Source organism: Triticum urartu, chromosome 3 (genome assembly GCF_003073215.2).
Source record: "Triticum urartu cultivar G1812 chromosome 3, Tu2.1, whole genome shotgun sequence".
NCBI lineage: Eukaryota > Viridiplantae > Streptophyta > Magnoliopsida > Poales > Poaceae > Triticum > Triticum urartu.
In genome coordinates this window covers 52,808,821-52,830,155 of record NC_053024.1, presented here as the reverse complement: position 1 = coordinate 52,830,155, position 21,335 = coordinate 52,808,821, and the positions used below count along the sequence as shown (strand labels likewise).

Sequence of the window (21,335 nt, the reverse complement as noted above, 5' to 3'; positions counted from 1 at the left end):
CGAAGGAAGCTACACCGTCTTGAGTAGAGCGCCGAGGGGAAATAATCGTTTCGTGCCGAAGGATGAATATCTGAAAGAACTCAAAGCACCTGATTAGTCCGCAAATGCATTGTCATCAATCACCAAAACACCGTAGGGATAAATATGCCCTTACAATCTCGTTACCGGAAAGTCTCTTTACTCGTTTTGTAATACATCATCCCGTAACTAACTCATTAGTCACATTGCTTGCAGGGCTTATTATGATGTGCACTACCGAGAGGGCCCAGAGACACCTCTTCGATACTCGAAGTGACAAATCCTAATCTCGATATATGCCAACCCAACAAACATCTTCGGACATACCTGTAGAGCATCTTTATAATCACCTAGTTACGCTGTGACGTTTGATAGCACACAAGGTATTCCTCCGGTATTCGGGAGTTGCATAATCTCATAGTCAAAGGAATATGTATAAGTCATGAAGAAAGCAATAGTACGATCATTATGCTAAGCTAACGGATGGGTCTTGTTCATCACATCATTCTCCTAATGATGTGATCTCGTTCATCAAATGACAACACATGTCTATGGTTAGGAAACTTAACCATCTTTGATTAACGAGCTAGTCTAGTAGAGGCTTACTGGGGACACTGTATTTTGTCTATGTATCCACACATGTATCAAGTTTCCGGTTAATACAATTCTAGCATGAATAATAAACATTTATCATGATATAAGGAAATATAAATAACAACTTTATTATTGCCTCTAGGGCATATTTCCTTCATTAATACAATCCTCACTATCTGGGATCTCATACTTCATGATGTCCTTTTGTGGACTGTTTGTTGGGGTGTGCAAAAGAATGGACTTCTTTAGAGCTAGATTATTATGGCAGGAGAGAAATGATAAGAAAAATATATCATTTGGTTAAATGGTCAGAGGTGTCTAGACCCAAGGATATGGGAGGTTTAGGGATCCAAAACCTAGAGTTGATGAATATAATTTTACTTTGTAAATGGTGGTGGAAGCGGTTTACTTCTGAAGGACTTTGGCAAGATATTATTCATAACAAATATCAGAAAAACAACAATTTAAATGTAGTCGCTGCCAGGAAGGGTGATTCGCAGTTCTGGCGTGAGATCTTAAAACACAAAGATCTTTTCCTCTCTCTTTACAGATTTACTATGGGAGATGGAAAAATTGTGAGATTCTGGGAAGATTGGTGGATTGGACCCACAGCTCTAAAAAAGAGCTTCCCTCGTTTATATAACATTTGCTTTGATAAAAACAAAACCGTTAAAGAAGTTTTGGAAAAAAGGTTCAGATTCAGTACAGTTTGGAAGAACCTTAACTGGTGACTCTTTTGAGCTGTGGAAACACATAAAAGGAGGATGTGCTTCTTATGCTTTGTCAGACAAAAAGGATGATGTTAAATGGACCTTGAATAAAAATGGTATTTACTTTGTCGAATCTCTATATAGACATTTGATTGAAAATGGTATTAAATATCCACATTTCTTTATGCGGAAAGCAAAAGTTCCCCCTAGAGTTAAAGTTTTTATGTGGTTAGCTCTCAGAAATAGTATACTTACGAAAGATAATTTATTACGCAGGGGGTGGAAAGGGGACAAAAATGCCATTTCCGCGGGCAAAATGAAATTGTTAATCATTTTTTCTTTACATGTTCGATAGCTTGTATGCTGTGGAATGTTCTGAAGTGTGCTTTCAATCTGTCAGACATCCCTGAAAATTTGGATTCTGTAATGGGATCCTGGGTTAAGAAATTTAGTAGAGATGAGAGAGGTCTGGCAATGGTAGGGATTTCTGCCTGGACACTTTGGAAATTAAGAAATGGTGTGGTGTTTGATAACAGCAAGGTAGATGACCCTTGTATACCAGTTAACTTCTTTCTAAAATGTCTTCATGATTGGATGATTTTGCAGAAAAACCCCGAAAGAAGTGAGATGATGGCAGCAGGAGTGAGGCGGGTTGGAAAAGTCGCAAAAGAGGTGTTCTTGGTGGCTCATGGGTGGCGTCCTTGTGTGAGGAGGATTGCAGCTGAATAAAAACAGCTGATATTCTGCATCCTGGGACGACGACCTTGGCCAGAAGGGCACATCTGGGACAGCTTTTGCTTCCTTCACTCCCTAGAGCTTTACTCTCCTGTTATCCTATATATGCCATGATGTAATACGTCTAGAACCTTTTATGTTCATGTTTGCTCGGTCTGGACCTAGATTTGAGCCCAGTCCTTAGATCAGAGCTGCTAGATAGTAGATGTAAGGGGGCGAGGGATGGCTCCTACTCCTGTCTTGCTTTTAGCTGCTTGGATGCAAGGTTAAGGCTTTGCTATCTTTTCATATTTTGCTGGTGTAAGAACCTGTTGATTTCTAGTAATGAAAATCGGAGAGATGGCTTTCTTTTATATTATTAAAAAAGAAAAGAAAGAAGAACAAACTCGCAACATTCCACGGCCCAGCGTGTCGAAAGCCCTGGCGGCCTGGCCTAAAGGAGCAAATTTCACGCTCACCACTGCTCCCTCCATCCTATAATGGAAAACGCGTCTTATATTATAGGACGGAGGGAATAGTAACCTGCACAAAGCAGTATCCGCCGCCTACCTGCACCACCGATTGTCGCCGGCCCCAGCAGACGCCAGTGCTGTCCGTCCGTCCATTTCCGCCCGGGCAAACTTCACCGCCCCACGAGCTCACCCAAAGCGGCCCCGGAACAAATCACCGGTCACATGATTAAACATGATTGCCCGTCGCAGCGCGGCCAACACGAACGGGGACAGATGCATGCACGGCAATGGGAATGTGGAGCGGCGTCACGTCACCAGATCACAGTCACGCCAAAGAGATCATGGAGATTGGACAGGATTAATGTACACACACGCGCCAGATGCGATGCATCGTCTGCATCACCAGGCGTTGGCTATGGTATTATGCGAATTATTGCTGTTGCTTGTGTTGCTGTGGTACGTGGTTCGCGGTGGCGTCTTCTACCTTGTTTGCTCCACCGGGCCGGACCACACGATGCGTCGATCCCACCCTGTCCGGCGAGGCTAGCTCCTGGGCCGGCGGCGGGCCGGCGACAGCGCCACCGCCGCTCGACGACGCGCGGTGCGGTCGCCGTCGCCACAGTGCCGCGTTTGGCGTCACCGGGACGGGATCCATCCTCTTGCTTGGTCCAACGAGCTACACGCTCCCGGTTGTTGAGTAGGCCAGCGAGCTGGAGTGGGCCTGCGTCTGGCCCGGGCGCGGCAGCGGCACCGGTCTACTCTGCTCGCTCCACTTGCCGAAGGACCCGCCGTCGCCGCCGCTCATCTTCCGCGACTCGGCGCCGTCGTCGTGGCGGAGGCCGCGGAGGAGCGCCGCCACGTCCTTCATCGTCGGCCGGTCCTCCGGGCGCGTGCTGGCGCAGAGCAGCGCGATCCCGAGGGCCTGCAGCATCTCCTGGACCTGCGTGTCCGGCCGGCCCTGCAGCCGCGCGTCGACCACCTCCGCCGGGTCGCACTTGCGGTGGAGGTGCTCGCGCACCCACTGCACCACGCTCTGCCCCTCGCCGAACGCGTGCTCCACCGGCCGCCGCCCCGTGATCATCTCCAGCAGCACCACCCCGAAGCTGTACACGTCGCTCTTGGTCGTGATCTTGATCATGCATCCGTACTCTGCACCACAAATTTGAATGGGATCAGATGACGTATAACGAACTTCACTAACTGACAGCAAAAGTACGGTGGTACAAAGATGGAATTCTGTGGCTGAAATGGATGCCTTACCGGGAGCGATATACCCGTAGGATCCGGCGAACGGCGGGGGCGACGAGTTGGCGCCCTCGTCGGCGACTCTGGCGAGGCCGAAGTCGGCGACGCACGCCTCGTAGCGCTCCCCGAGAAGGATGTTGTCGGCCTTGACGTCGCGGTGGAGGATCGCCGGCACGCAGTCGTGGTGGAGGTAGGCGAGGCCCTCGGCCACGCCGACGGCGATCGAGAGCCGCAGCTCCCACTCCACCACGGGGGCGCCCGCCGCGCCGCCGTGCAGCAGGCCGCCGAGGGTGCCGTTGGGGAGGTAGTCGTAGAACAGGAGCCGCGCCCGCCGGTTGGAGGCCCACCCCAGGAGCCGCACGATGTTGCGGTGGCGCACGCGGGGCAGCACGCCGATCTCGCACGCGAACGCCTCCACGGACGCGTCGTCGCACGACCGGAACTTCTTGACGGCGATGGCGACCCCGGTGGACGGGACGCTCGCGCGGTACACCACGCCGGACCAGCCTTGCCCGATCACGTTCGCCGGCGTGAGGCTGCGGGTCACGTCGCCCACGCTGATCTCCAGCTTCTGGTACAGCGTCACGTCCCACGGCGGCAGCATCTCGGCGTCCTTGTCCTCCTCCTGGCGCGCGCCGCCGAAAATCGAGCCTTGGCGCCGGCGACCGAGTAGGACGACCGCCGCGGCAATCAGGAGGACCACGAGAGCAGAGAGCAGAACGGCCGTGGCGACGCGAGCGGCGCGCTGAGCTGCACGTTCACGGTCACTGGCGTCGCCGGGGCACCGGGAGAGGCAGAGCGCCGGGTTGCCCTCGACGTCGCTCATGGGCAGCTTCGCGAAGAACGCCGTCTCCGGCGCGCGCCCAGAGAAATTGTTGAAGGAGACGTTGAGCGCGACGAGGTTCTGGAGAGCGGACAGCAGCTGGAGGTCTCCGGAGAGCTGGTTGTGCGAGACGTCGAGCACGCCGAGCCGCGTGAGCCCGGCGAACTCCTTGGGCATGGCACCCGACAGGCCGTTGCAGCTGAGGTTAAGACCAATCTCCAGACCTGCAATCTTGCCGATGCTCGCCGGTATGGCGCCGGACAGCGAGTTGCCGCCGAGGTCCAGTAGCTGGAGCCGCGCGCACGAGCCGATCTCGTGAGGTATCTGGCCGGAGAGCCGGTTCCCGCCCAGAACGAGCTTGGTGAGCGAACCGAGCATGCCCACCTCCGACGGGAGTGAGCCGCCGATGGCATTGTACGAGAGGTCGAGGTACTGCAAGGACATCATTCCTTGAAACAGGCCCTGCGGCAGCACGCCGGTGATGGCGTTGCCGTGCAGGTCGACGAACGTGAGGTTCCGGCACCCGGCGATCTCGGCGGGGATGGCGCCAGACAACCTGTTCGAGCTGAGGTCCAGGAAGCTGAGGTGGCCAAGCTTGCCGATCTGCGCCGGTATGGCGCCGGCGAGGTGGTTGCCGCTTGCCCGGAACCGGACGAGCGACGTGCAGTTGCCGATCTCCTGCGGTATCTCGCCGGAGAGGACGTTGTCGATGAGCAGCAGCTTGGACAGCTTGGGCAGCCTGAACATGGACGGCGGGATGGGCCCGGTGAGCGCGTTCTGCGACAGGTCGAGCGACTCGAGGCTGACGCAGCCGCCGATCTCCGGCGGGATGGTGCCCGTGAGCTGGTTGGCCCAGAGGTACAGCATGCGCAGCGCCGTGAGCTTGCCGATCTCGGCCGGGATGGTGCCGGATATCTGGTTGTTGTCGAGCTCTAGGTCTGTGAGGTTGGTGCACCGCGCGAGCTCCGCCGGGATCGGGCCGGACATCTTGTTGACGCTGAGCTGCAGCTCCTGCAGCGCGACGAGGTTCCCGAGCGACGCCGGGATGTGGCCGGTGATGCCGTTCATGGACAGGTCGATGACGTTGAGCCCCGTGCACTTGCCCAGCTCCGGCGGGATGACGCCGACGAGGTTGTTCTGCCACAGCAGCAGGTTCTTGAGGTTGCTGAGGCCGCCGAGCTGCGCCGGGATGGAGCCGGACAGCGCGTTCTCGTACAGGTAGATGTTCTGCAGGCTGGCGCATTTCCCGAGCTCCGGCGGGATCGGGCCGGAGAGCAGCGCGGTGTAGATGGCCAGCGTGTCGAGGTTCTTGAGCTGGCCGAGGCTCGCCGGGAGGGGGCCTGAGATGCTGGTCTCGGCGAGGCCGAGCATGGTGAGGTTGGAGCAGTTGCCGATCTCCGGCGGGAGCGCGCCCTGGAGGTTCTTGTTGCCGCCACCACGGAGCACCTCAAGGCTGGCCATCCTGCCTATGGAGGCCGGGATGGCGCCCTCGAGCTGGTTGTCGTAGAAGATGAGCTCGCGCAGCACCGTGAGGTTGCCGATGGCGTCCGGGATGGCGCCCTCGAGGTGGTTGGAGTTGACAGCGAGGCTCTCCAGCTTGCTCCCAGGCCGGCAGAGGCTCACCGGGATGGAGCCCGTGAGCGCATTGTTGCTGAGATCAAGGTGCGTGAGCGCCGGCAGGTCGCCGAGCTGCGGCGGGATGGGCCCGGACAGGTTGGTGCCGGTGAGCACCAGCCGCTCCAGCGTGGCGCCCACAGCCGCCGCCAAATTGTCCGGCACGCCGCCCAGCAGGTCGACGAACTGTAAACTCAGCTCCGTGACGCCGCCGTCGGCATTGCACGACACGCCGGTCCACCGGCACGGCGACTTGTCGGCCGAGCTCCAGCCCCCCAGCGCCCCCGCGCCGCCGCCGCCCAGCGTGCGCTTCCACGCCAGCAGCGCCGCGCCCTGCGCGTCCACGGCGAGCGCGCCGCCGCCCATGCACGCCACGACGACCGCGCAGCACAGCACCGCCGCCACGCGCCCGCAACCGCCCATATCAGGAGGCATGCGCGTACAACGAGCGAGCAGTCAAGCCAGCTACAATGGACTGATTGACACCGCACTGTCGACGAACAGATCAAGAGGCGGTGCGGCGGCGGCTCAGCTGCACATGCTGCTGCGTCAAATTCAGAAGCAACACAAGCACAAGCAAAATCTTGGTTCTTGCTTGTGTTGGAAGGGTAGATAGATGGACGGATAGATAATAACAGAGCACTTGCTTTTAGGTGGCTTGTTGGCGAGGTTTACTCACTCAGTCTCACACTCACACTAAGGTTTAGTAAGGAGGAAGAAGAGAGGGGGGCGTGCAGGCCGGCATGGCTGCAAATTTTATATCTTCTCCATGGGAAAGGAGATCGGCAGGGGTGGGGGAGGGGGATGGACGGAGCAATCCAATCAGCAGCGGCAAACCAGCAAGGAAATGGCGGATTAGGCGGCCGCGAGCACACCAGCGGTGGAGCCGTGTTACTAATAATTTAACTGAAATTTTAACCGGATCAAAGGGTTTTGAGCCGCTGACATTATAAAGCGGCAGAGGGAGAGGGAGGGGTGTGTGTGTCATGTGTGTCTGCAGAATCTCCGGATCCAAGGCCACCGGTTGGGTCAGGGGCACCCCTGTCCCTCCTTGTGCTTAGCTTAGCCTAGCTTAGTTTATTACCCCATCCACTGCAGACTGTCGGTTAACCATTAGATTAGTAATCCCCAGTTGTTTATGCCTGGCGATAATTAAGAGGGCTGCAGGCCTCCTCGATCGATCTGGTTTCAAATTTCCGGCTCGCCAACGACTAATTGCTTTCGCTTTGCCAAAATTAGCGGGAAAAAGAGAGGTGCGATGCTTGAGTGAGCGTATTTTTTAACTGCCGCAGCAGCTTTGCTCTTGCTCCTCTGGGGATTCAGGGAAAGATGGTTGCATCATCAGAGTCACGGCGGTTGCCGCGTTGCGTCGGGAAGGTCCGGTGAAAACCTCATGAAAAGGCATGGCCCCATCAGAGGAAAAACTACGGACGATCTTGCAAGCAATTGGAGGTGCAAAATGCTCATCATGCATGCAGTGCAGTCCAGCGGCAGCAACAAAAACCGCAGCTGCAGCTAAAGCGGCGCGGGAATATCTCGGAAATGCAGCGCAACAGTGTGGAACAAGTTCCTTTCAGGAAATTTGGAGCAGCATGAGACAGCCTCTCTGTCCTTGTGTAAAAAGGGTCCAGTCGGTGAGGCTTTGAGTAGTAGCTGTGATTGTGATCATGGGCATGGCCTCCCTGCCTGCAGGAATCTTCAAGGGTTGAAATCAAAGGTGAAAAGGGGTAGAGAATAATCAAGCTAGGGAAGGGAGGTGGCAGGCATGCATCACAGCTGGTGTAACACTCACATGACAGTTCATTCCCACGCAGTGAAAACCATACTCAAACTGTAGGATTAGCTAGTGGCTGTCTAGTGTCTGCCCTGCAGGTTAAAGTTAAACAAAAGGGTTAGATCTAATCTACCACTACTACTACACCCCTAATGGAGGGCACCATGCACATGCAAAGCAGTGGGAGTAGATGGGATCTACCGCTGCTTAGCCAATACTTTTCACTGCATGGCTTAGCTTATAGCTAGCTCATGGTTAAACTAGTGGGCGGCCGGCCTCCTCACCTCACCCCTGCCTGCCTTTCTTGTACTTTGTGTTAATTGCGAGGAAGCCGCCGTTAGCGGCGGTTAAAAAACTCCTGCCATTGTACTCCACTGGGAGAAATTTCGCAGGCTCACAGATCTAGATCTACCCCTGAGGCGACTACAAATTCCCATTGGTAAATGTGGCGGCAGTCCTAATTAACCGGGGCGCAGCGCCTCTAGCTAATCCCGTGGAGGATAGGAGTAGTAATTCCAATGAGTGGAGGTTACAGAGTATTTACATCGGAACTAGGGCTTCCATTTGGGCTTGGGGCAGGCAAATGTCATGCATTGTAAGGCTGGACACAATGGGCAAGAATATAGTCTAGTAACTTACACACTTTCCTAGACTATATTACTACCTTCACAGTGGGTAGGAACATCTATGTAGTGTCATGCAACAATGTATTTATTAGGTTATAGACTCATTGTTTCTTGAAGTGTGTGATGTTTCGGTAACTTAGCTAGTTACCACAAGCACCTCTCTCTTCATTAAATATGTGACACATAAACAAAGTTGTATTGGAGTGTGTGATGTTACTCCTAAATTCCTCCCTATTGTGACCAGCCTAAGTTGCATTGCCTGATACTAAACAACAGCAGCAGCAGCACCATGCTTTTCTGTTCTTCTCTCGCAGTAACTAATTAATTACACTCTGGTGTGTTGATTCATGCTTCAGATGACTTTTTACTGACAAAGCTGGGTAAAAACATCTGCTTGCCTCGGTTCGTCTAAGGGCAAGAAAAATATATTCATGACTGTGGGTAGGCTTAGTTCACAAGTACTCCCTCCATTCTAAAATATAATGTGTCCGCGCTTTTCGAGGTCGAGCTTTGACCATAAATTTAACGAACGAGATCGACTGCGGCGGAAGAAAAAGTTACATAATTAAAAACTTCTTTCAAATATGAATTCACTGATATAACTTTTGCTCCCGTCGCAATCGGTCTCGGTAGTTAAATTTACGGTCAAAGTTGAAGCACGCGGATAGAGGAAGCACTACATTTTAAAATGGAGGGAGTATGTCTATGTTGGTAGAGCTAGTGTGTTGGGCAATGATGCGCCAGCATGCGGTGAAGCTTAAAAGTGGTGTCAAAAGCTGGCCAGTTTTCTACACGGATGATGAAAAAGACTGCAAAATTGGAATGGAGTTTAACGGACTAATTATTAACCCCATGCACAGCAGCTTAAGTTTTTCACCACATCAGAGTGTAGATCTACCAGACTAGACTAGCAGTTCCTGCTTTACCAACTCAGCTAACAGTCTGCTAGCTTCTACCATGTTCATACTGCTAGCATAGACTACATGCACATAGTACACAGCACAGGCAAGTTTTTCTGACCAAATGACTAGATTTGAAGTCTGGCATGGGAGGCGATCTGGCGGTGGTAATTAAGGGCGAGACGATCTGCAGGATCCAATATTACTGCCGAGCAGAATCTGAATACAATCGCTCTTCTCATCATAATTAAAGGAAAAGAAAGATGGGGTGCAGATAAGCCTGAAGTTGATCAATGGATCACGTGAGGTAGTGGACTCCTCGAGCTGCTTGCCGCGTGACAGCATCCGCTCAATAATTTTGAATTTTCCATCCCAGGATGGCTCATCCAATTTGTTAGTAACACTTGTATTGATATATGCAGGTCGTTCTACAAAGTCGATCATGCATGAACTGGGAAAAACACATGGCATGAGATGGGTGTGCCCGCGCAGCGGAAAGAGACACCGGATAAACTCGAAGAAGAAAAACGTCTAATGAAAGGGAGGGAAAGAAATTTTGGTGATTGAGCAGCAATGTTTGAACAGGCTTGCAAGCAACAGTTAGCATATGTTTATAAACAGGAGCAAAGATTGGGTTAGTTAATATAAATGGTGTCGGTAAGGCACGGCGGGAGCGCGTGAGTGAGGGGAGAAAGTTGTTGAGGGGGGCAAGGGGAGAGGAGAATCTAGGCATGAGGGGTGGGGGGTGGTAGGGGCACATGGAATGGGCTAAAGACAAGAAGAATACAAGTCACAAGGACAGGGCCCGGATAGGGGTAGGGTTGGGGTCATGTGAGGAGGAGATGGTGCTTGCAACGCACTTCTTACTGATATGATAGGTGTCCGTTTGTTTAGCTCCGCTTCAGTGCAATTAAGGCCAGCAACGGTGAGCAAGCATGCAAGGGTTAACCGTAAACAAGCATCATCATTCAGTGCCCTACCTAGCTTAGCTTGGCTTGGCTTAGCTAGGGGTGTGCAATTATTTGCAGCCCTGTGGCTGGGGCCATCAGGCAAGCAGAGCACACGAGCATGACCGTGACACGCATGAAAAGAAGAGCAGGCACCTTCACTAGGGTGGTGTGGCGGAGCCAGGATTCGAGTATAGAGGGGACCGAGTACGTATATTGATCTAATCTCGTTGGTAATTACTCGTCGCTTCTACCTAAAATTGTCGATCGTTGGGGGGGGGGGGGGGCCTAGGACTTTTTCTGGTCCCAACTAAAAAGTCCATAGTCCTTAAAAAGTCTCTCTCTGTTTGTTTTCAAAAACTAAAAAGTCCCTAGTCCCTTTCTAGAGGTTATTAAATGATCATGTTGCCCCTATTATATAAAAAATAACAATCAAACAACATCATGGAATGGCGGGCCAATGGGCGTAGGGAGGGGCATTGTTGGAAAAGTCCCAAAAAGTCCAAAAAAGACTCTTCTTAAGAGTCTTCTTCATTTAGTCTCAAACGCCTAGTTTAGTCTCTAAAAAATCTCTTCCGTTTGGTAAAAAATCTCTAAATTTTTTTTTCTAGTCCCTATATAAAAAAATCTCTGGAAACAAACACCCTCTAGATCTAGATAGAGCTCCAGGTTAGGAGAGAGTTACACGCAGCAATGGCCAATGGGTTGGGCCAGGGACTGATAGGGTGTTCACCTTGCCGCCAAGTTTCCTTTCCTTTCTCTGCATGCAAGCTGCAGACACGTACGTCAAACTGAGTCTGATGGATGGATGGATCGGGACTTGCGTCCTCGACCAGGGCGATCATCTGGATTGGAAGGTTTCTTCTTTTTCTGCATGGATGGACGGGCACCGGCAGGCCGCTGTCTGAGGTAAGGACGTGGCATGGGAAATCGCGATTGCATCTTTTCCTGTCGAGGCCGGACAACAGTGCCAATGATTTGACACGGCTAGATGCCCGGACGCCAGTACGTTGCGTACGTTCCCGATGGAACCGGCAGTGGCAGGGGTTCGTCCCCGCCATGCATGCATGCTGAGTCAAACATGGATCGAGACACGGCTGATGTTGGGTGCTTAGTGAACAGCCTAATCAGGCCTGATCGCACGCCTCAAACCCCTGGACTGACTCCGTATCCAGGTCAAATATAGGATGGATATAGAGAGGCCCGAGCGCGATCGAGCATGTTTGTCACGTTGGATCGACACCCATCCACATCATAAATTGCATCAAATTCATTTCCTCGACCTACCGATTTCATTTGTTCTCTCCTCTCTTCTTCTTCCTTCGCGCCAGTCGTCTCGTATATCAACCGTCACCCTTGCTCCAAAGTCGTCCTGAGCCTTGTCGCCGCAAACACTGGCACAACAGTCCTTTTAAACATGCTCTCACCGCCCGGACATAGTCACCGCCCCGGACGCCACTGCGGTACGTCCGGCAACTATCGGGCTGTCCCTTGCGCTCTATTGTTCAACCCATTGTCCAACCCATTTTTGTTGGAGTACTCTTTTTGTTGTGATTTATTCGTAGGGAAAATGATGGATTCCAATGCTTCGTCGGGCCAAGAGTATGGACTGACGAAGATAAAATGATTGAAGATGAGTTCTTCGATTCGCCGAATTCAGACGAAGAAGTGAACATGATCATGCTCATGAGCATGCAAGAGGAAATGGATCGGCAAGTGGAGTATATTCTCAATTTCAAGGGCTCAATCAAAGGGATAAGAGTGATCGGTCGGGATAGGGTCTCCGGAGCATGGGTATTGCACAAGGACTACTTTGCTCTGGACCCAACTTTTCCAGATGATCCATGGTTTTGTCGCCATTTTTGTATGCGCAAACCATTGTTTTTGCGCGTTGTGAAGGGAGTGGAGGCACACGATGACTACTTCAAGCTCACAAGGGATTGTTGCGGCCAACTTTCTTTCTTTGCTAAGCAGAAATGCACGACTACTCTGAGAATGCTTGCAGTTGGTACTGTCGTCGATGTTGTTGGTGAGATGGTCCGGACGAGGGAAGGAGGGATCACATGCTTGAAGAATACTGTCAGGTTTGCCTACTGTCATGATGCAAGTGTTTGGAGCAGAGTATCCGAGAGAACCAAATGTGCATAACACATAAAAGTTGTTGGCTATTTGGAGAGATGAGAGGATTTTCATGAATGCTCGATTCAATTGATTGCATGCATTGACAATGGAAAAACTGCCTCAAAGATTTGCATGGAACGTATCAGGGTCACGCCAAAGAGGCCACTTATGGATTTGACATGCTTTCTTCGAAATGTCAGATTCTCGCAACGACATCAACGTGCTTCAATTCCCATGTTTAGGAGACTTTGTGATGAGGAATCATCGCCGTGCAACTACACTGTCAATGGTCATGACTACAACATGGGATATTATCTTGCCGATGGCATCTATCCAAACCACAAGGCGACAAACAAAGCGACTTTACAAGAATGCAGGAAGCAATAAGGATGTGAAGAGGGCATTCAGAGTGCTTCAAGATTGTTGGGGAATTGTTTGTGGCAGCTAATGACATGTTATTTATTTTGCACGATATGATTATCAAGGATGAGGATGATGGTGTAGCTCAAACCAATGGTTTTGAAGTGCCTAAAGAACAAGTTCAAATGCCGGAAGATCAAGATGCAAATCAGCTTATGGACTTTTTGTGGATGCATCAGAAGCTTCGAGATCATGAGGTGCACGCGCAGCTACTCAATGATCTCGTGAAGCATATGTGTACCCACAACGAAAACCAAAGAGCTAATGTTTGAGTTATGCATTTAAAATAATTTTTGTATAAGAATTATGTATTTTCGCTACCAGCATTTTTTATTTACGTGCGATATTGATGTGTATGATGGACGTGCATGGATTTGCATGTATTTAAGAGTCGGGGTTTGAGGTATGTGGCTACCGGGCACGAGAGGGGCGGTTCGGATGCATTCTCGGGCGTGTCGAGGGGCGTCCGCGGATGTATAGGGGCCGGATTTGCAAGTCCGATTGTAGATGCTCTTACTCACCTCACCTCACAAAAAAAGTGACGTTTCAAACATTGACACAGTTTAAGATGTAACGTTCATCAGTAGTTTAGTTACTATATGCATAATGTTCAACACAATTATAGTACTATGTAAACACTTTTTAAGACAAATCTACACATGTAATTTTCAAGTTTCCAGTCTAAATACTTAAAAGGATTTTGGCGGTCAAAGCTTACGATGTACTACCCCCTCCGTCTCTGATAGTGTCAAAAATAATCTTATATTTTAGGACGGAGGGAAGTTAGGAATTGACAGTATACCAAGGCCAAAATTATCTAGGAGTAAGAGAGTTTCGTTTGTGTGCTTTACCTAATAGGAACTGGTGAAGCCTTAGTAGATTGATGGAGGAGAGCTTCGCCGTATAAGGCTTCAACTGTTCAGTAGAACAAGTATTTGCAACTCCAGTGAAAAATCTCAGAAGTTGTGTTGGTTTTTCCTTCTGTTTGTTTATCGCATGTTCTTCAGTTTCACCTCTTCTTTCACATGGATCAATCCTCTTTACTGTGGCTTCATAAGAGTGAATCATTTTCATGAGCAAAGGGTCGGGGCCAGCAAATCAACTATAACACCATTAACAAATATAAAAGAGTAAATGGAGATGGATATTTTGACCGTCGCATCAAATGATTTCTCTTGTTATATTTACAAATCAAAATAGATTAGTCACAAAAGGAGTAAGAACTTCGTCAATCCATGGTAACCGCTGCTGAAATTCAAATTTCCACAGTATCCTCTGGTGCCTGCAGGACCAAAAAACGTGCATAAGGTCTCTTGCTTAATCTTAGCAACAAAAGATGCAGACAATCACGATGAATTATGCAGACGAAAGTAGTAGTAAATCATTGCAGATTCAAATAGTAGTAGTTTGAACCCACGTCAGAGTAGCTCTGGCGTCAACTCACACTTGGGCAGTTGAACCCACATCAGAGTGATTGCCACACCAGGACACCAAGAACTGTTCTTTACATAGCCACATATTGGGAGCAGTGCCCGGGTTTCCAGGGTCGTGGAATTGAGCCCTTTGGTTTCTTTCCGCCCTAGAAAGCAATTAGGCCAAAAGTACGCGTATAGTAAGTCCTAACCACCCCTCTTCCCTCCTCTCTGTGATCTCATTGGTCTTTTGTCATATGCGGTACATATATACCTTGCTTGTGCACAATGAGCAGCCCCAGCCTCCTCCCAAAACATTTAGATTGTTAATCACTCCCAAGGAAGACTAACTTTACTTTTCAGTACACTTTGATCATATGATCTCAGCGTCTTTTGTCATATGCAAGAGACTTGCTTGTCCAAGGTACTAATTCACACCGCATGAAATGCAGGATCAGGATGACTAATCAATCCTATTAGACCCCGAATGTGCTCTTTCACTTACGTCGTAGTATAGTGGCACGGCCAAGAGTTCCACTCTAGCATTTTTATGAACCTCAGCTACTGTTCTACATCAATCCAATGAATGCAATTTCTTGAAGAACCGAGGTACTAGTTGTCAGTCAAATGACATTAAATAAGATAATGAAGCTGAAATCCATAGCATAACGCTACTTCCAAAGAAATATGTTTATGATATGATGGTATCCTAGACTCCTAGTGCCTCGTAAACAGAAATTAATTGCATCTACTACTAAATAGGAGTAGTACACCTAAGAAAAGCATGATCAACAATCCACAGGTTTAAAAGCATTTTGTCACATTACAAATAGAGAAATAAACAGTGTTAAAAGAGCAATTCCAGGTCGTTGCACACTTTATCAGGTCTCAGGTGGAAAAGCACAAAATATGTAGATTATATTAAAATGACAGGTAAAGCCATCCTTAAGGATTTTAATCCAGACAACTTCAGCTACACGATAGGTTTCCTACATGCAGTACAGGACAAATTAAACATAAGTCGGAAACAGAACCTTTACTGCATTAGTAATACAATGTCCTTGGAACAGTCAGGACTGCCGCGATGACCATGAATCTGTTACACCTATCCTGCGTAGAAGTTACACCTCAATCAACCATGCCAAAGTTTGAGAAGTTACTACTTACACTTTCAAGATACAACCAAAAATAATAGTCAGTGAATTTCCATGTCTCAGATAGCAAACTATGTTCAACATATGCTCTCCAGTATGAGTTATTAAGTTCCAATTTTTAAGCTGCTTGAGAGAAGTTTTGCAAACTAATGAATATATAAATTTGGTGCATTCTCACTATCTTATTAGATGCAAAATTTACCTCCGGAGGTAAAAGAAATGTGGGCTGGAATCACCATGTACAGGGGTTCAGAGATCAGAACTTCTCAGCGGGTTTGATTCCATCCCAAACCAGCACCATGTTTGTTGAAAGTAGGCTGTATAGGTTCTACAATACCCTGTCTGCTTTTACCAAGGGCCTCTCCCTAAACAAGTTTGACAATAAAACAAAATCAATAGGAAAGTCGAATATTCGGTGTAAGAAATAGATTACTTATCAATATTTTGCTATGTGTTTTCTAAAAAAATTGATCAATGAAAAACATGCCTCACCAAATATTATACATGCTAAATAAACTGTTCAGAAACGTATTTTAGCACACAAAAGAGAAATAACTATAGGAAATATGTTCTTCGTAGATATGTCTGCCCTGATGTCCTCAGGCACTGAGATACGAGAGAAGTGGTGTTTACAAAAAACTATATATACAGAATATTTTTTGTTCTTATAGAGTTGAATTTTTTTCTCGTTGTTCTTGATAGTATATTTTTTTCCATCCTAGAATGCAAAGGCATATACCAAGTCCAACAGTACAGATAAGATATACACATACTTCTTTCCAGCCCATGTTCTCCATGATTCTCTTCGCAGACTTCAAACCGCTGGAACATAAGTTCATATCAACTGGTCCAGCTCCCAAGGAGTCCATGTCCTCGATTGCATCTTCATATTCATCAGAACTCATGCCGTTACTTTGCTTCTGCCCAGGTCCTATCCCTAAGCCGCGGTGTAGCTTTCTTCTCTCAGCAGCCCTGTCCCTATAAGTATTTATCTTGTGCTCCTACAAATATTGCAGACATTTCAGAATATTGTTGTCAAGAACATCAGCGCTGATGCTTTAAGTTTGTTATTTACAACATAAATTACAAATGTGGCTGTATAAGGAAACAATTCAACAGAGGTGGTACTCCAAACTTCCATAGATGATGAAATTAAGAAAGATTAGAACATGGAGCAATATAGCATTATCAATGTATTTTGATATGGCAATATGATACAGTACTCTATTTAACTTTTCAATCATGCATATACATTGTTTAAAACACCCAGAATCAGGCTACATAGTGTACATAAGCCATAAAACTACTGTCAATAAAATTCTAATTCGATGGAAAGCATTGTTGCCATAAAATAATTAATAAATCTCTGTCTATATAAATATCAAACTTCTTGAGTTTAACGTTGGGCATTTAAATTGTTACCTAGGAGTAGTACTCACTAGACAAAGGAAGCATTGGTGCTTCCTCTAGCCTTTAAGATTTCTTCTATGTTTTTTAACAATTGCTCCCAATCACATGATCTCCAATGCGGCATGAGATGACAAACAAATAGGTTGCAAAATTCAAAATTACTAATAAGCTGAAAATAGCACAAAGTTAAACACTGTCAAAACCAACTTAATGTTTCAGTAAATAGATCTCCAAATGGGTTTGACTATCAATAAATTGTTGGGAAACAAACAGGTTAGACAATATTTCAGTAAATGGCAACGAGAGGAATCAGTTAAACATTAACTTACCTTGCCACTAGCAGCTGAAACACCTTCCCCGGTAGAAGATTCATGAGCAACATCAGACAGGCAACATGCAGTAGACTGCTTATCTGAATTGTTATTAGGGTTGGCATATAGGTCAGGAAAAGCCCAATCTTTTGTTGGGTTCGAAGAGTCATACGCTGATAAAGAGGCCAGGTATTTTCTGCTTGGGTTCCTCAGCCTGTACAACTTCCCTGATACATGAGTACTAGTATAAGTATTACATGGAGTTTTAGGCCCAATAATTGTCAACCAAAGAACAGCGGAAATTTTTCTTCACAGTATTCTGTCTTACTGTAAGCTTTAATAATGGTATCTGATATAGAAAATTCCATCATATTATATTCAAGTTTCAGCAAAAGAAACTTACTCCCTCCATCCTCAAATAAGTGGACGTTTAGCATTCGAAATTTGTCCACAAAAGAGTGTGCTTCTATCTTCCCAATGCACTTTAAAGTAGAAAAGATGTTTCTGTCTCATCACATGGGAATCAAGCCCAATAACATTCAACAGGTCTCCTCATTTTCTACATGCACTTAGCTCATTCGAGGTGGGGAATTAAAGAGGAGAGAGATAGTGGCTTGCACCTTCCCGATGCATTTTCTACTCCACCCCATAATCTGTCTTAAAATTTCTATATGTCCACTTATTTGAGGACGGAGGAAGTATATTAGGAAGGAAAACCATCTACGCCTTGGTATCAAAAGAGCGGTGCACATTCCTATCTTTCTACCCTATCCAAGTATCCAGTCTTACCTGATGAAACACGTACAAGATCAAGATGAACTTCACGAACAGGAGTGGTTCTTAGAAGGCCACCACGAGCAGGCAGAGAAGGATGAAGCTTACTAGAACCCCTAGTTAAACGTCCCACAAGCCTAGTCATGGGCTGACCTTTGCTAACAGGTTCTGTGACCATATGCCAGTCCCAAAGATCAACGCTCGGAAACAATGGCAGCTCATCATTTACTCTCTCTACTTGACCATACTGAGAAAGCCAGTTCTCTTCTTCTGGGGAAACAATATGCAAAGCAAAATATCAGTAAGACGCACACATCACACAGAGACAACACACCAGATAATCCCTAACATGTGTCAGTGCTCAGCATTTCAGTAAATAAAATGAAGATAGTAATATGATGGCCCTCACCTTCCCCTAAAGATTCATGCACAACTGTGAAGCTCTCGATTTGCATTTTATCTTCTATTTGCTGTAATGTAGCATCATTCAGAGAGTCTGATGCATTATCTGAAGCCACGTTACTGAGTTTGTTCTCAACTGCATCACTTTTGCCTTCCTCTGGTGACCATAATAAATTTATTAGAATTGCCAGTGCAGACTTTCAGCATCCCACAACACAAGAAGGTAGGGGAAAACAGCAATAATTCAAGTTACTAACCACTTATCTGTGATTCTCCTAGTAAATTTTCAGTGTTGACCTCTATATTAGAGTATCCTGATAAATACATGTTAATTAGTGTTTCCTCCAGCCTGTAAAAGAAATAACAGAATCAAGCGCAAAAGAATCAGGTGTCTAAAAAAGATGTTTATCAGATAAGAGAGAGTGATTATTTATGCAAGAACCATTCTGATGGCGGTTGATGTGGAATATCCGGTTCCGGTCCTGCTATTAAATGTAAAAAAAATATCGCATTATCTCTCCAATACCAACTGTTACAAAGACTTCTATTTCTCATGATTTGTTTCCCAAAAAGATAGCCTGGACCCTTTCTATACAAGAAAAACAAAACTACAACACTATGCTACAGGTTCCCTTTCAGATATGGCTGGTGTTACTGTTCTGAAGCTAAAGATCGCATGTTTATATTTCAACAATTAATTCCAAGATAGATATAGATGCCGAACAAATATGCCCTCAAAAGTTGCAGCATTATCAACTAATGAGACTAACAAGAGGATTCCAGGAAACTTTGGCTAGCTTCATCACATGGACTCTGTACACTGGGTTCCTTGCCCTGTTTGAATATGGACATGGGTGTAAGATCACACAAGACAATGATACATTGAGAAATTTTGAGGAACCAGATGAACTTGTAAGTACCGCATCTGAAGTCCATAACACGTAATCTCCATTCTCATAGATGTAGTACTGACCATCTGTGCTGCTGTAGTACCAGCCAGCGACAGGGTCATGGTAAAACCCAGTACTGAAAATGTAAGTAAACATCAGAAGATAACCAAAACGAGAAGGATGAATAATATGCTGAACAGAGGAGTACAGTAGTGTTTTGGACAGAGAAAGCCTTATATTTCTATAAAATGAACTGTATCCAAAGCCGTAGCTCCGTAAAAAAAAAACTGTATCCAAAGAATAAGTTAGGTCGATACAACAACAAAAATGAACTATCAAGCAAATTACAAGCTATTTGTGCTCAGTATTCTGCACCTACTGATTTACTGTTGAAGAATGAAGTGAATGTGACATAAATCATCCAAACTCTGTATAACACAATGAACAGATATAAGAAATGAAGTATTTGCACAGTCAAAAAGGTCACCCGAGTGATTATCATAATTAGCAGACCACTGTCCAGTGTTTATGCAAAATCAACACAGCTAGACTCACTTAAAACTCAGAGATTTCTTCACTTAAAATGGCCAGATCCAGTCATTTTTGGCGGCGGGGGGGGGGGGGGGGGGGGGGGGGGGGGGGGGGGGGCGCGCCGGTGGGGCTTGGGCGGCGGCAGAATGGAAGAGGGGGAGAGATGAGGTGTGGGGAATTTTTACTCCGCGGGTGGGCGGAGTATATTTGAAGGCCGCGGCCGCCGCGGAGTAAAAAATATCCTCCACTAACGGTTATAAGGGTTCGGTTAGGTGCACTTTAGAGGAGGAAACATGATTTTATCCTCCTCTAACTGATTATAAGGGATCGGTTAGAGATGCTCTAACATAACTAACCCTATGTGCTCTCTTAGACTCTTACTGCTAATTATTGTGACAATGCATCATAAAAAAAACTTCCTATTCCAAAACAGGAGAGATTCAACCCCTCTCACAAACAGACAGAAGTACATATTCAAGTGAAATTCACAACAGAAACAGATATTTAACCCAAAAATGTAAATAATCGCAAGTAATCTGCACTGGGGCAGCAATGCATGCTAACCCCTGAACCCTGATGTCCCTAAATTTGCTACTAACTACCAGCCCGTTCTCGAACAAATGATTCTATCACTCATCAACGCTCCCGCCTGGGGAAGAACTGGATACCAGAATGGATTCGAGCAGCCGCAACTGCTCGAGCTTTGGAAGAAGAAACCTAGACCGTAGGGGGTAGGAAGGGGAACCTGGCGTGGTAGTAGAGCTGGGAATCCGCGTCCCACTCGAACCCCCCGCCGCCGCTTCCCGTCCCGGGGTCGGCGTCGCTCCCGTCCATCGCCGCCGTTCGCCGGAGGGGCACTCGTGGGTGCCGCGCCGCTTCCCAGCGTCCTCGCCTTGCCGGAGTGGTTTAATGGGCCGAATAAAATGATGCTGAAGGATAGGTGCAGTAATAAACACATGGGCTGAAGAGACCTAAAGGCCCACGAGAAGTCTCCCCTCCTTGTTGCTTAGCGTCTATACCTCGCTTGAGTGCGGAGGATAGGGAGACGAGAGGCTTAGGCCTTGTACAATGGGAGATGGGATGTGTTTAGAAAAATAAACCGGATTTTTTTGAAGCACCGGTGCTTATTTCTATAGAAAAGACGCTTAGTTAAGCGTCTACTCTCTACAAATAAGCACCGGTGCTTAAGAAAATTCTGGTTTATTTCTCTAAGCACCTCTCCTAAGCACCTTCCATTGTACAAGGCCTTAGGGCTCCACAGACAGTTGCCAGGGATTTTCGCCGTGCTGCAAGGTGAGAGGAACCTTGCATCTTCATAGTGTATTCAAAAGTTTGTTTTTACTTTTCAAGGTGAAAAGGAATTTTATTTCATAATTATAGAGTGGCCTCACTTCTCCAATCTGACCACAGTCTTTCTACAGAAGTCTTGTCAGTATTTCATGTTGCAAATATTTATACCATGAAGAAAACAAT

The 21,335-nt window shown here is 47.4% G+C and overlaps 2 protein-coding genes across 6 annotated transcripts; both read right to left on the bottom strand.

The window, feature by feature from the left end:
* Positions 1 to 2,799: 2,799 nt before the first annotated feature.
* LOC125542777 (leucine-rich repeat receptor-like serine/threonine-protein kinase RGI4) lies at positions 2,800 to 7,119 on the bottom strand. Its single transcript, XM_048705951.1, has 2 exons — positions 3,770 to 7,119; positions 2,800 to 3,658 (listed from the first exon to the last, which is right to left on the bottom strand). Exons 1-2 carry the CDS (start codon positions 6,624 to 6,626, stop codon positions 3,186 to 3,188), a joined length of 3,330 nt encoding a protein of 1,109 aa, XP_048561908.1. The 5' UTR covers positions 6,627 to 7,119; the 3' UTR covers positions 2,800 to 3,185.
* Positions 7,120 to 14,099: 6,980 nt separating this feature from the next.
* LOC125542776 (RNA-binding protein 5) lies at positions 14,100 to 20,786 on the bottom strand. Of its 5 annotated transcripts, none has more exons than XM_048705946.1 (12): positions 20,608 to 20,786; positions 19,362 to 19,467; positions 19,212 to 19,275; positions 18,884 to 18,926; positions 18,699 to 18,790; positions 18,449 to 18,598; positions 18,055 to 18,309; positions 17,284 to 17,492; positions 16,318 to 16,545; positions 15,747 to 15,909; positions 15,425 to 15,500; positions 14,100 to 14,260 (listed from the first exon to the last, which is right to left on the bottom strand). In XM_048705946.1, exons 1-10 carry the CDS (start codon positions 20,694 to 20,696, stop codon positions 15,811 to 15,813), a joined length of 1,335 nt encoding a protein of 444 aa, XP_048561903.1. In that variant the 5' UTR covers positions 20,697 to 20,786; the 3' UTR covers positions 14,100 to 14,260; positions 15,425 to 15,500; positions 15,747 to 15,810. The 5 variants fall into 5 exon arrangements, with proteins under 5 accessions (XP_048561903.1, XP_048561904.1, XP_048561906.1 ...); XM_048705947.1 differs by having other exon boundaries at positions 15,425 to 15,495; XM_048705949.1 differs by having other exon boundaries at positions 18,193 to 18,309.
* Positions 20,787 to 21,335: the final 549 nt, after the last annotated feature.